General features: G+C 44.4%; 1 protein-coding gene across 2 annotated transcripts in view; it reads right to left on the bottom strand.

The window, feature by feature from the left end:
* The window catches only part of vwa8 (von Willebrand factor A domain containing 8), a 463584-nt gene that overhangs the window by 236861 nt on the left and 210993 nt on the right, over positions 1 to 15730 (bottom strand). For both annotated transcript variants that reach the window (XR_011595909.1, XM_070894160.1), the window contains exon 20: positions 7798 to 7869. Coding sequence is in view for 1 of the 2 variants with exons in the window: in XM_070894160.1 (XP_070750261.1) it covers positions 7798 to 7869 (72 nt within the window). In the remaining variant the exon portion in view is untranslated. The remainder of the gene's footprint in view (positions 1 to 7797; positions 7870 to 15730) is intronic.

Here is a 15730-nt window from a genome sequence, read left to right as displayed (position 1 = left end):
AATTCCTAAATCCATATCATTTATGTACATAGCAAATAAGAGCAGCCCCAACACAAGCCCCGTGGAATACCACTCAGCGCACCTTTCCATTCAAGAAAATCCCTTTTACCCCCAACCTTTGATTTCTGTACTTCAAACACCTCTCTGAATTAAGTGGAATGTGGCCACAAAGATGATGCCGATTTTCTCTTAAAAGATGTAAAGGTCTCTGCCTCAATCACGCTCGACTGCAAAACACTCCACCCTCCAACAACCCTCTGCGCAAAGAAAATTCTCCGAACCCCTCTCCCAGTGACAACTTTAAATTCATGGTCCCTCACGACGGACTCCCCAACCAAAGGAAATGGTCTTTCCCCATTCACTATCAAAACGCTTCATTCTTTTAAAACCTTTATTAAATCTCCTCTTAGCCGTCTCTGCTCCAGTGGAAATTGTCCCAGGTCTTATCTCATAACTACAGTTTCCCACCTGCCCAGGGGCAGCACGGACCAGCCCACAGGGCGATATGTGTGCGCACTAGGTCCGTGCAGCACAGCTGATCTCCAGTTGTCTTGGTTAATCCTTGCCACTGGACCAAGACCTAGCTCTGTCAAACCCGTGTGGTGGCTGGTGTGCAACGGCCACCTCACGTTAAAAAAATCCACACACAGGCATCTTCCACCCTGCCTATGATGATGAGTTTCCCACCCTTTGCACCATCCTAGTGAACCTATGTTGTATGCTCTCAATAGCTTTAATGTCCTTTCTGTTAAGAGACCACCAAAGCTCTAAATGTAGCCGAACCAATGTTTGTACAAATTTATCATTCTTTCTTTTGGCCGAACACCAAGATCCATTAGTATTAACAACTTGAGATATATATGAATCAATTAAAGTAGCGACTCAAAACTTAAAATGTGGTCCTCGAGAACCCATATTACGCCCCCATGGGACCTTTAAGGAGAATAAGCTTAGTAATACCTGCCTTAAAGGGAACACACACCAAGTGACTTCCCTCCATTAGTCTCTGCGCTTAATCCACTGCCACTCATGATTATAAAGAATAACTACTTTTCTGTACATGCCTAATTCTGAATGTCAAAATAAAACAAGATTGCCCCTGTCACTTTGAACCGCAGAATAAAAAAACAATGAAGCATTACAGTGATATTTTTCACTCAAGTACTGTCATCTAATTTGTTTAAAATATTATTTAACAAGAAAGCTTTCTTCATTACACGATTGAACTATTTCAAATTTACCCAGTAATTTTCACAAGCACACAGTTCATTATCAATTATCGATTAGTGTTATTCTAATATAAGTGAGGTGAACATGCAAATTAACCTTAATGGCTGATGCAGTTTCCATGAAAAGATTATTTTTTAAATGAAACATTTACAATTGATGCAATAGGTGTTTTCATTTGATTAGTGCAGCGACACTTCATACCATTTGGCAGGGTACCAGTTTAAAATAATTGCAAGTCACAAATCGCTTGCATTGAAACTCATGGATGTGCAAATATATGCAAATATTATTAAAATAAACTTGATAATAAAGCAGAAAATAGCGTTGAAGACCTTCTCCTGTGACGCAGCCAGATCTGCAATTTATAATTATGTTTTAATCATTAAAAATTAATGGACTTTCTCAAGCAAATTATGCCCAGTGCTTTGATTTTTGATGCTTAGTGCACTGTAAATCTGGAAAGAACGTCTTTTCATTAAGCACTGCAGTGACCCAACCAAAACTAAACAGCAAAGCTTTGGCAATCATTTCTGAACATGTGCAGTGACGCGCCAGGCAATGGGTACTCATAAGGGTACCAGGAATGAGAGTTAGGAAGAAAGAAAGACTTGCATTTATATAGCACCTTTCACAACCTTATGACATCCCAAAATGTTAGGGGGGGGGGCCATGAAAATTACAGGGAACATTGGCAGAGACTAGAACATCATTTTAAAAAAGAATATAAACAGATATGGAGAGAAGGGAAATGGGATGAGAGTAAATAGCTCCAGCTGAAGATCTAGTATCAGCACAGGCCTGGTTAGCCCAACAGGCTCCTTCTGTGCTGTAAATGCAATAATTCTATAATTATAACTTCTATATTAGCCAGTGATTGATAAACTGTTAAAAATTAAATATCAGTGCAATTAGGGATGGGAGCCAAAGTTGATTCTCGAGAAGTGAGTGTGCTGAAATAAAAAGCACTAATCCCTTGAGGTTGCAGATGCGAGCTGCTTGTGGCTTACTGTGTTCATCATTTTTTGATTGCTATATTTCGCAAACTTCCAAATCCGCCCACATCGTTGATGACTGCACTCTGAGTTATTAAGTGCTCATTTTCCATTTACACCCGACAGAAAATCTAAATCCTTACTTTGCAGCATGAGATTCTGTGTACGGAGTGTGGGAGGGCCACAGCTTAGGGATCATAACTAGGACAACACACCACAGCGCACTCAACAACACCCAATTATTTCCACTGCAGCGAGGTGAAAGATCCATTTGAGGGTAGAATTATTATGAATTACTCATTGATTAAGGATGCAATGTAATAAATTTATATTCTCCAGTATCTCCACTTGTTCCCTGAAGGTAGCGATATATTCCACTCTGTAGTTTACACAGGCAAGCAGCCTCCAGTCCCAAGGTGCCGTGAAAAATGCATTGAGCGCTATAAAATATTCAACCGTGGGAAGGGGGTGGGAGGGGAGGTGGAGAGAACCATCCACTGGGCTTTGTCCCAGAGCAGATAAGAAAGAACAGGACAGCGATCCAACTTGATACATCATCATCATCATCATAGGCAGTCCCTCAGAATCGAGGAAGACTTGCTTCCACTCCTGAAGTGAGTCCTTAGGTGGCTGAACAGTGCAATACGAGAACCACAGTCCCTGTCACAGTTGGGACAGATGGTCGTTGAGGGAAGGGGTGGGTGGAACTGATTTGCCGCACGCTCCTTCCGCTGTCTGAGCTTGGTCTCTACATGTTCTCGGCGATGAAACTCGAGGTGCTCAGCAACCCTCCCGGATGCACTTCCTCCACTTAAGGCGGTCTTTGGCCAGGGATTCCTAGTGTCAGTGGGGATGTTACACTTTATCAGGGAGGCTTTGAGGGTGTCCCTGTAATGTTTCCTCTGCCCACCTTTGGTTCGTTTACCGTGAAGGAGTTCTGAGTAGAGCGCTTACTTTGGGGGCCTTTGACACTGTCAACCACGAGGGTCTATGGAGCGTCCTCCTCCGTTTCGGATGCCCCCAAAAGTTAGTCACCATCCTTCGCCTGCTCCACGACGACATGCAGGCCGTGATCCTTACCAACGGATCCATTACAGACCCAATCCACGTCCGGACCGGGGTCAAACAGGGCTGCATCATCGCCCCAATCTTCCTCGCCGCCATGCTCCACCTCACTTGATACATTTGGCTCAGTCTGACCACAAAGAAAATATGAACTTCACAATATTCTGGATTTATTTGCATCTTTTAGAAGTGATCATAAAGTAATCTGGTTTAACACTGATAATCTTATCATACAAGGCAAACCAAACCACGAGGGGGTTATCATTTACGAAGTAAATTTGCAGATGCTTGTACAATATTAGCTAATAAAACACACATTTCTGTGTCCTTCCATTGCAGATGTAGCATTATTATTTTCGTAAGCATGGGCAGAGATATTTCCTCTTCAATTAGACTGTGAGGATAGTTCTTAATATTGAGAGTCAACAACTTCAGTGCTGTCTTTCGGATGAGACGTTAATCCGAGGTTCCAGCTGCCCACTCAGGTGGATGTAAAAGATTCCAAGGCACTATTCAAAGAAAATCAAGGGCGTTCTCCTGCTGTCCTGGCCGATATGTGCCCCTTAACCAATGTAACTAGAACAGATTATCTGGCCATTTATTTCATTGCTGTCTGTGGGATCTTACTGTGTGCAAGTTAGCTGCTGCATTTCCTACATTACAATTGTGACCACATTTCATACAAATATTTCATAATTATTGACTTGGTTGAAGGGACCAAGTGTAATGCAGCCAAATTTGCTGGAGTAAAAATAAAACGGGGAGGGTGGCTCAACCGTGGCTTACAAGGGAAATTAGGGATAGTGTTAAATCCCAAAAAAAGGCATATAAATTGGCCAAAAAAAGCAGCTAACCTGAAGACTGGGATTTAGAATTCAGCAGAGGAGGACTAAGGGTTTAATTAGGTGGGGGAAAATAGATTATGAGAGTAAGCTTGCAGGGAACATAAAAACTGACTGCTTCTACAGGTAGGTGAAGAGAAAAAGATTAGTGAAGACAAATGTAGGTCCCTTACAGTCAGAATCAGGTGAAGTCATAATGGGGAACAAAGAAATGGCAGACCAATTGAACAAATACTTTGGTTTTGTCTTCACTAAGGAAGACACAAATAACCTTCCGGAAATACTAGGGGAACGAGGGTCTAGCGAGAAGGAGGAACTAAAGGAATCCTTATTAGTCAGCAAATTGTGTTAGGGAAACTGATGGGATTGAAGGCCGATAAATCCACCGGGCCTGATAATCTGCATCCCAGAGTACTTAAGGAAGTGGCCCTAGAATAAGTAGCTGCATTGGTGGTCATTTTCCAACATTCTATAGACTCTGGATCAGTTCCTATAGATTGGAGGGTAGCTAATGTAATACCACTTTTTAAAAAAGGGAGGGGGAAAACAGGGAATTATAGATCGGTAGTGGGGAAAATGTTGGAATCAATTATTAAAGATGTAATAGCAGCACATTTTGAAAGCAGTGACAGGATCGGTCCAAGTCGGCATGGATTTCTGAAAGTGAAATCATGCTTGACAAATCTTCTAGAATTTTTTGAGGATGTAATTAATAGAGTGGACAAGGGGGAGCCAGTGGATGTGATGTATTTAGACTTTCAAAAGGCTTTTGATAAGGTCCCACATAAGAGATTAGTGTTCAAAATTAAAGCACATGGTATTGGGGGTAATGTACTGACGTGGATACAGAACTGGTTGGCAGACAGGAAGCAGAGAGTAGGAATAAACGGGTCCTTTTCAGAATGGCAGGCAGTGACTAGTGGGGTACCACAAGGATCAGTGCTGAACTGTGAAGAGAATGCTAAGAAGTTGCAGGATGATTTGGACAGGTTAGGTGAGTGGGCAAATACGATATAATGTGGATAAATGTGAGGTTATCCACTTTGGTGGTAAAAACAGGAGGGCTGATTGTTATCTGAATGGTGACAGATTGGTAAAGGGGGAGGTGCAACGAGACCTAAGTGTTATGGTGCATCAGTCATTGAAAGTTGGCATTGAGGTACAGCAGGCGGTGAAGAAGGCAAATGGCATGTTGGCTTTCATAGCGAGAGGATTTGAGTATAGGAGCAGGGAGGTCTAACTATAGTTGTACAGGGCCTTGGTAAGGCCACACCTTGAATATTGCGTACAGTTTTGGTCCCCTAATCTGAGGAAGGACATTCTTGCTATTGAGGGAGTGCAGCGAAGGTTCACCAGAATGATTCCCAGGATGGCAGGACTGACATATGAGGAAAGACTGAATCGACTAGGCTTATACTCACTGGAATTTAGATGAATGAGAGGGGATCTCATAGAAACTTATAAAATTCTGACAGGACTGGACAGGTTAGATGCAGTTCCCGATGTTGGGGAAGTCCAGAACCAGGGGTCACAGTCTAAAGATAAGGGGTAAGCCATATAGGACCGAGATGAGCAGAATGGAATTCTCTGCCACAGAAAGTTGTTGAGTCCAGTTCGTTGGACATATTCAAAAGGGAGTTAGATGTGGCCTTTACGGCTAAAGGGATCAGGGGGTATGGAGAGAAGGCAGGGGTGAGGTACTGAGGTTGCATGATCAGCCATGATCGTATTGAATGGCGGTGCAGGCTCGAAGGGCCGAATGGCCTGCTCCTGCACCTATTTTCTATGTTTCTATGTTTCTAGCATTGGAGGGTAGTTCATATAAGGTTCACGAGGTTGATTCCTGAGATGAAGGGATTATCATATGAAGGAAGGTTGAGTAGGTTGGGTCTATACTCACTGGAGTTTAGAAGAGAGGGTGATCTTATTGAAACGTATAAGATTCTTAAGGGGCTTGACAGGGTAGATGCAGAGAAGATGCTTCCCCTCGTGAGGGGGATCTAGAATTAGGGGGCATATTCGGAATAAGGGGTCGCCCATTTAAAACATAAATGAGGAGGAATTTCTTCTCTCAGAGGATTGTGAATCTATTTAAGGCGGAGATAGACAGATTTTTGAACGATAAGGGAGGCCAGGATTATGGGGTGCATCACAACTTATCAATAATGACCTAGATCCAACTGGCTGGGGTTTTATTGAGTCTTGTGAACATCACGTGACTGGCGAAACCACTCACAATGCGACAACTGTACAAACCTGTGAGCATACTCACAGGTGCATACATTACACTGTTATTAAAATCAGAGAGAGTTTTAATCTAGGTCTGCAGTGGCTACAAAAGAGCAGCTTGATGCGATTCAGGGTTGCCAGTTCGTGGATGCACAGGTTTGGTGCAAAATTAGCTGTATTTGCTCATCCGGGGAATAAAATAAATCAATAAAAGTGGATGAAAGTCCCTGACATCTTTTCCAAGTTACAAATCAAACAACACAAGAACCGTTTCAAGCAGTTAGGGCTTTTAATATACAATATAAGTTTGCAACTGAAAGGGGAAGGTTACTCTTATCTTTCATCCTTTATATCTGAACACACGAGTTTGTTTGTTGTCTAAAATTGTGCATACCAGAAATTACCACTGCTTCATATAATGGTGATTCAAGCATTGGAAATTGTAGTCCGTGACATCATCATAGGCAGTCCCTCGAATCGAGAATGACTTGTTTCCATGTCAAAAAGTTCACGTGTTTCAATGAAGGACCTAATATTCCAGATCCCGAATTACATCCTGAAGGATGGAAGATGCTTGTGTGTGGATTTTTTTAACGTGTGGTGGCCGTTGCACACCAGCCACCACACGGGCTTGACAGAGTTAGGTCTTGGTCCAGTGGCAAGGATTAACCAAGGCGACTGGAGACCAGTTCTGCTGCACAGACGTAGTGCACACACATATCGCAGTGTGGGCTGGCCCCTGCCCCTGGGCCTGAACTCATGCCTCTCCTGGCCCAGCAGTTTGTTTTATGGAGAGGCTGTCTCTGACACGGGGACAGACTCTTGCACATGTGGATTTTGCTACTGTATATCTGGGCTGTCACAATATGCAAGTGTTGGTTGCTTGAGGTTTGACCCAGTCAGTATGCCGTAATGGTCTTTGAACAAGAGAGGCACGCACCTCTAATTATACAGATACATCGGGGTTACATACATTCTTAAAATAAACAGAAGCCTTCTCCGACTGTGTAATGAGATAGTACATAAAGAATTAAAGGGAAGCTTAGAATTTATTTTTTACAACAGGAACTGTGAGAATCTCTGTCACAAGCTGGTGTTGAGGCAGTGTCCATAATTTCTTTTAAAATGGAATGAGACATTTGTTTGAGAAAGAGCAATATTAAAGGGTATAGAGATTGAGCAAGCGAGCGGGAGCAGGTAAGATGGCGACAACACCAGCATAGACCCGAGGGGCCGAATGGTCCGTTTCTGCACTGAACCATTCTATGATCGCCAACTGTGCCTTTTATGGAGAGGCCGTTAACATAGTTTGAAGTTAGAGTTATCTGTTCATTTGAAACTGTAGCTGGTTTATGATTCAAAAGGTCACAATTTACATTTCTCGATGGGGTGGGGGAAATGCAATTAATAGAATTTCACATTCAATAATAAGGTCTTACCTGATTCCCAACCAGAAGAAGATGTTCTCCAAGCAGAAAGTCCTTGAGCATATCCTCCATCACCTCCATGTGCTAAAGAGGGAATAGACATCTTCTGTGAATATTTTATTAAAAACCGAATAAGGTTACAACTAACAAAGGGAAGCATAGAACTACCATAGTATCTCCTGTTGCATCAATCAAGGCAAGTTAGACACTGCACTGTTAAGAGTATTAAGGGCTGGTAAGAGTATCCAAGGCAGGTAGATGGAGTTAAGTTACAGATCAGCCATGTTCTAACAGAGGGGAGGAACAGGCTCGAAGGGCTAAGTGGCCTATTCCTATTCCTGTGTACCTAAGTAACATGCAATGTAATATTCTGATGCTACAATGCAACTATGTACAATTGGGCTGCTCACTTTAAGGTTACAAGGACAAATTGTAAATAGCCAAATCCTTTGGTCAATTACAGCTTAATTGCTGTTGTTGAGGGAAGTTTGCAAATTGGCAGGTATGTAAATATATTGCTCTTGGATCGGTGGTAACCAGTATGACGTAACTCTTAAGATTTTAAAAGGAAAATACTAGATATTTTTGACACTTGGAAGTGCAATGATACACATACAAGTATATAGACACAAGCAAACAAATCTCCCATGGCATGGCTCGCTACTCGTAGGCTATGCTGTTGAATGGGGGAAGCTGATGGAATGGTGCATTTCTCCTGTGAACAAACTCGGAAAGAAGTCTGCAATATTCTCATAAAGGACTAAGTAAAATAAGGCTCCAATGTTCTCCGTGCTGCAAAAGCAGGTCTACCCTTGACTGCTCATTTAATACAGAGATGAGGAGGAATTTCTTCTCTCAGAGGGTTGTGAGTCTTTGAAATTCTCTACCCCAGAGAGCTGTGGAGGTTGGGTCATTGAATATATTTAAGGTGGAGAGAGACAGATTTTTGAGTGATAAGGGAGTCATGGGTTATGGGGAACGGGCGGGGAAGTGGAGTTGTGGCCAAGATCAGATCAGCCATGATCTTATTGAATGGCGGAGCAGGCTCGAGGGGCCATATAGCTTCCTTGGGCTCCTATTTCTTATGTTCTGCTGCATGGATAAGGTGTGCAGGGATTAGGGAGGGCTGACCGTGTCACATTTTATGAGGTAAGCCCCTCCTTTTCATTAGACTAGACTGCTTACATGCTCAGAGAGTTAGGCCTGCGAGCTGATTGGCTGCAAGTCACAACATTGAGCGGGCCAGCAACTCTGCAAGCACAGGAGGAGAAACAGACTGAGGTGACTGTCTCGGGACAGGCGGGAATGGAACCACGGGAGCATGGTGTCACAGAGGAAGGCCAATGAAACGCAGTGGTCAACAGTTTGAAAGGCAGCGGAGAGTTCGAGGGGAGGGTGGACAGGTGTGGCTACAGCCACTCACAGCACACGTTGGGTGACTTTGACCAGGGCATTCCCAGTGCTGGAGGCTGACCAAAAACTGGACTGAACAGACTCACACAGGATATTGATGCTCGCTGATCCACATCTTATTGCTGCTCTAAAGTTGCCGATGTTCGGTAGGTGCACATGTGCTAAGCCCTTTACCAAGATGGTGCGCTATGCGCTGCCAGTCGGGAGAGCGCACGTGCATCTTGGAAAGAAAGAAAAAAGACTTGGATTTATACAGCGCCTTTCACAACCAGCGGATGTCTTAAAGCACCTTACAGCCAATGAAGTACTTTTGGAGTGTAGTCACTGTTGTAATGTGGGAAACGTGGCAGCCAATTTGCGCACAAGCAAGCTCCCACAAACAGCAATGTGATAATGACCAGATAATCTGTTTTTTAAATTACGTTGAACACCATTTTCAGACCTTAAATTGCCACATAGTGGGGCCAAGTTTCGGCCTGAGTTGCTCCTGTTTTTTTGGAGCAACTGGTTTAGAATGGAGTATCTTAGAAATTGCAATTCTTGGCATTTAGTTTGCTCCAATTCTAGTCAGTTAGAACAGTTTCAGTTTGGAACAGATTTTTTTTTTTTCAAAAGGGAGCATGTCCGGCCACTTACGCCCATTTTGAAAGTTTAGGCAGTGAAAACATACTCCAAACTAACTTAGAATGGAGTATGTGTAGATTTTTGTACGCTCAGAAAAACCTTGTCTACACTTAGAAAATCAGGCGTAGGTTACAAATCAGGCGTAGGAAATGGAGGGGGGGGATTTAAAGGGAAGTTAACAAACATTAAATACTTCAGTTTCACAAATAAAGAGCCATCATCAATAATAAATGATAAACACATCAATAAATTAACCAATAAATCTATCAAAAAAATTAATAAAAAATTAAAAAATTAAAAAATCAATAAATAAAACATTTTCTACTTACCGACTGCAGCACCGGGAGTCCTCCAACAGCGTGCTGGGACGGCCCCCCCAGTGTGTCTCTGTCAGTGTCTCTATCTCTCTGTCTGTCAGTGTCTGTGTTTCTGACAGCGAGGGGAGGGGGGAGAAGGGGGGTGGAGGGAGGTAGAGGGGCGGTGAGGGTTAGGGGGGAGGGGGGTGGGGGTTGGGGAGGGGGAGGGAAGGAGGAGGGGGGAAGGAGGAGTGGGGGCGGAAGGAGGGGAGGGGGGGAAAGGAGGGGAGGGGGGGAAAGGAGGGGAGGGGGAAAAGGAGGAGAGGGGGGGAAATGAGAGGAAGAGGGGAAAGGAGGGGAGGGGGGAAATGAGGAGAGGGGGAAAGGAGGGGCGGGGGGAAAGGAGGGGCGGGGGGGGGAAAGGAGGGGCGGGGGGAGAAAGGAGGGGAGGGGGGGAAAGGAGGGGAGGGGAGGGGGGGGAGAAAGGAGGGGAGGGGAGGGAAGGAGAAAGGAGGGGAGGGGAGGGAAGGAGAGGGGAGGGAGGGAGGGAAGGAGAGGAGAGTGAATGGCCGGGCCCAAGACTTCGGGCTGGATTTACAGGTATGTGGCGTCAGGTCTTGGGTCCCGGGGAGGGGGGGGGGTGTCACGGAGATCGGGGTGGGGGGGGGGGGGGGGGGGGAAAGAGAGAGTCGCGGTCAGGGGGAAGAGTCGTGGAGATCGGGTCGCTGGGGGGGGGTGGGGTGGGGAGCGGAGGTCGGGTCGGGTCGCCGGGGTGGGTGGAGGGAGAAGCGGAGGTCGGGTCGCTGGGGGGCGAGGGAGAGTTGGGGGAGTGGAGGTCGGATCGCCGGGGTGGGGAGAGCGGGGGTCGGGTCCGGTTCGGTCCAGGGAGCGGGAGTCAAGTCGGGTCGGAGGTGAGCCTTATGCACGCAGCCCCAGTGAGGCCATTCGGCCAGGGCTAGGGGCTGCGTGCTTCAGGCCCCTCCCACAGTTTCGGGCGCGTGGAGCTAATGCACATGCGCGCCCACTGTAGCGCGCATGTGCAGAGGTCCCAGCACTGTTTTCAGCGCAGGGACCTGGCTCCGCGCCCCACAGTTCATGCTGCACCGCGCCCAGCTCCAGAGGACCTGCAGGGAGCCGGAGAATAGGTGAGGTTTTTTTAGGCGCACTTTGTGCGCGAAAACCGGCGTCCAGGTCCGGGCTGCGCCGTTTTAGGCGCGGCCCGAAACTTGGGCCCAGTGCCTTTAAAACATTACGTGGCCCAATTTAACCCCCGTAGATTTTAAACACTGTATTGACCAATACAGCCCTATATAGAAGACTGATTCAATCATAAATGGTGAGGCAGTTAAAGGCTGTAATTCATTCTCAGTCTCTGCTGTGGTCTATAAACCACTCAAGTATCACCAGATTTATTGACTGAATAGCAGCCTCATAACTCCGAGCAATCCGACTGGCAGACAACCTTCTTTTAATTTGACAAAGTATTGCTTCACCAAATCAATAGGATCACATAAATCATTTAGAGCACAATTGGGACAAATCCTCTCCAGTTTAAATTGAGACTGGAATATATATTATTCCCATTTTCACAATTCTAACCATTGAAGAATAGGTACAGAAAGTCCGAGACCCTGTCCCCCCTTACAATATCACACAAATGTTCATGGAATTAACATATCGCATGAACATGTGCTTCTGTTATTTGAAATTTATATGTTATGCATCACATAATTGTTTGACCAATCTTGTGTCAATTACATCCACGGTGCTTAAACCCAGCAGCCTACTGTCCCTGGTGCAGTAACACATGTAATGTAATAAAATTGTCTGAACTGCAATTATTGCTGCACAGGATCTGAAACCATGACAGTCCTCTGATCAATTCCCAGCCTCGTTTCTTCCACATTAACGTAGATTTAATAACGTGCAGTGAGTTCAGCTATTCTTTTATTATTTTTTGACAGCAATTTATTTCACATTACATTACATTAAGTGGCTCAAGAAAAGCTCAGCCTTCAAGATGAAACAAGTCGTAACGATTGACCTCATGACACAGCAGTCACTTAATTTTACCGCTAACCAGTCTCAATATATTTACGAGTATTAAAGCAAAAGAAAGGGTCAAGACCCACGGTCAATTAGCAGCTCACAAAGCTGTGATTCACTAAATAGCTTGACAGTGCAAAACTACTTCATTATACTGTTATCCCACGCTTTTAGACATATTTCTAAAAACACTTTGAGGCCAAAATTGCCCCTTGCCCGAAACGGGGCGCACGCACACCGTTTTTATGGTTTTTACCTCCATGGTGGTTGAATTGGCCTCGTGAGCGAAATTCCACGCTTTGTTTTTTTTTTCCAGGCGGACCAGAAATAGCTCATAATGGGGGCAGAAGTTGGGGCAACGAGTATAGCAGAGGGGTGGAAGTTGGGGGGTGGGGGCGAGGAGTGTAGTGACCGCCGCAATGACGTCATCACGGTGCCGCGTCACCACGGCTCTCCCCTTCACTTAAAGGGGAGAGCCTCCACGATATGAAGGGTATCGAGGGTGTGGAATTTAGTGTGAAGGGTATAGAGGGTGCAGAATTCTTAAAATGCATTCAAGAGAATTTTTTTAGTCAGTATGTAGCAAGCTCAACATGAGAGGGGGCGGTCTTGGATTTAATTTTGGGGAATGAAGCTGGGCAGGTTGAAGGGGTATTAGTGGGGGAGCATTTGGGTTCCTGTGACCATAATTCAGTCAGATTTGAGTTGGTTATGGATAAGGACAAGAATAGGCGTGGAATAAAAGTTCCGAATTGGGGAAAAGCTAATTTTGATAAGTTAAGGAGTGATTTGGCCATAGTGGACTGGAAACAGCTACTTGTGAGTAAATCGGTGTCGGAACAGTGGGAGGCATTCAAGGAGGAGATCCGGAAGGCTCAGGCCCTTAAAGAAAAAGGCTGGGAAAAATAATTCTAGAGCCCCCTGGATGTCGAGGGACTTATAGGGGAGGATTAAGAAAAAAAGGGACGCTTATGTCACATATCAACGGCTGAAAACTTCAGAATCTTTAGAGGAATATAGAAAGATAAGAGGTAAAATTAAAAAGGATATTAGGAATGCTAAGAGAGAGCACGAGAAATTCTTGGCCAGGAAAAGTAAGGAAAACCCTAAGATGTTCTATAAATATATTAAGAGTAAGAGGGTAACTAAGGAAAGGGTAGGGCCTACTAGAGACCATGAGGGTAATCTTTATGAGGAGGCGGAAGATGTTGGTAGTGTTCTTAACGAATACTTTGCATCTGTTTTCACAAAGGAAAGAGGTAATGCAGATACTGTCATAGAGGAGGAGTGTGATATTCTGGATGAAATAAATATAGTGAGAGAGAAAGTATTTAAGGGTTTAGCAGCTTTGAAAGTAGATAAGTCCCCAGGCCCGGATGAAATGCATCCCAGGTTGTTGAGCGAAGTAAAAGAGGAAATAGCAGAGGCCTTGACCATCATTTTCAAGTCCTCTTTGGATATGGGCATGATGCTGGAAGATTGGAGGACTGGCTTGTTTAAGAAGGGTAAAAGGGATAGGCCGAGTAATTACAGGCCTGTCAGCCTAATGTCAGTGGTGGGAAAATTATTGGAAAAAATCCTGAAAGACAGGATAAATCTACATTTGGATAGGCAGGGATTAATTATTGACAGTCAGCAGGGATTTGTTAAGGGAAGATTGTGTTTGACTAACCTGATTGAATTTTTCGATGAGGGTAGTGCGTACAATGTAGTATATTTGGACTTTAGCAAAGCTTTTGATAAGGTCCCGTATGGTAGACTGGTCATGAAGGTTAAAGCCCACGGGATCCAGGGCAAAGTGGCAAGTTGGATCCAAAATTGGCTTGGAGGTAGGAAGCAAAGGGTAATGATTGATGGATGTTTTTGTGACTGGAAGGAGGTTTCCAGTGGGGTCCCTTGCTTTTTGTGGTATATATCAATGATTTAGATTTGAATATAGGGAGTATGATTAAGAAGTTTGCAGACGACACTAAAATTGGCTGCGTGGTTGATAATGAAGAGGAAAGTCATGGGCTGCAGGAGGATATCAATCTACTGGTCAGGTGGGCAGAGTAGTGGCAAATGGAATTTAATTCAGAGAAGTGTGAGGTGATGTACTTTGGGAGGGCTACTAATGCAATGACGTTAGCAGTGTTAAATGATTTATGGTCCAACAGTGACAGTTGACAACTTAAGAGATGATTTGAACGAAGTTTCCAAGATATTAAGGGAAACTGATCGGGTAGAGAGAGACAGAGAGTGAGCGAGAGCGAGAGCAAGAGAAAGAAACTATTTCCGTCAGTTGGGAAGTCTCAGACAAAAACTTAGAGCCAGACCTTTCAGGAGTGAAGTTAGGAAACACTTCGACACACAAAGGGTTGTAGAAGTTTGGAACTCTCTCCTGCAAACGGCAATTGATGCTAGCTCAATTATTAATTTTAAATTGGAGATTGATAAGATTTTTGTCAACCAAAGGTATTAAGGGCTATGGGGCAAAGGCGGGTAGATGGAGTTAGGTCGCAGATCAGCCATGATCTCACTGATTGGCAGAGCAGGCTCGAGGAGCTAAATGGCCGACTCTATGTTCTTATCATCCATATGCTTTATAAACTTGGCCATACAATATTGTATTATCCGCTGCTTTAACAGAGATGTTGGCCCATTTATTTAAAATGCATTAACATCTCCACAGAGATAATGGAGAGAGAAATGTCATATGATGCATTTGGAATTCGTCCGATATCACCAACATCATTTATAAGGCTATAATTCGACTCTCTTGCCCATATCAGCCGGTTTGACAAATATTTGGTCAGCACACACAAGTTCTGCTTTCTCATCGTTCATGATTTACATTATTTCATCCGAATTAAAGATTAGTGAGCAACAATGACAAAATTAAACCGCCTTCGCCTCTTTAAACGTTGAGGAGGAATGACCAAAGTCTGCGATAGCAGAACACAGACATCCAGAATCACTGAATGATCGAATCTGATAGTTCAGAAAGTTCATGTTTTGGTGTGTTCCTTGCATCAACAGCTTGCAATTATCTAGAGCCTTTAACGCAGTAAAATGTCCCAAGTAACGACACAGGAGTGTTAGCAAACAAAGTTTGACACTGAGCCACATAAGGAGATATTAGGACAGGTGACCAAAAGCTTGGTCAAAGAGGTAGGTTTTAAGGAGCGACTTAGAGGAGGAGGTAGAGAGCTGGAGGATTAGGGAGGTAATTCCAGAGCTTAGGGCCCAGGCAGCTGAAGGCATGGCCACCAATAGTGGAGCGATGGAAACCAGGGATGCGCAAGAAACAGAGAAAGTAGGTGCAGGAGCAGGCCATTCGGCCCTTCGAGCCTGCACCACCATTCAATAAGATCATGGCTGATCATGCAACTTCAGTACCCCATTCCTGCTTTCTCTCCATACCCCTTGATCCCTTTAGTCATAAGGGCCACATCTAACTTCCTTTGGAATATATCTAACGAATTGGCCTCAACAACTTTCTGTGGTCGAGAATTCCACAGGTTCACAATTCTCTGAGTGAAGAAGTTTCTCCTCATCTCGGTTCCAAATGGCTTACCCCTTATCCT

This window comes from Pristiophorus japonicus, chromosome 11 (genome assembly GCF_044704955.1).
Source record: "Pristiophorus japonicus isolate sPriJap1 chromosome 11, sPriJap1.hap1, whole genome shotgun sequence".
In the NCBI taxonomy this organism is placed as follows: Eukaryota; Metazoa; Chordata; class Chondrichthyes; family Pristiophoridae; genus Pristiophorus; species Pristiophorus japonicus.
The sequence above is the reverse complement of the archived record's forward strand: the minus strand, read 5'-3'. Positions and strand labels throughout refer to the sequence as shown.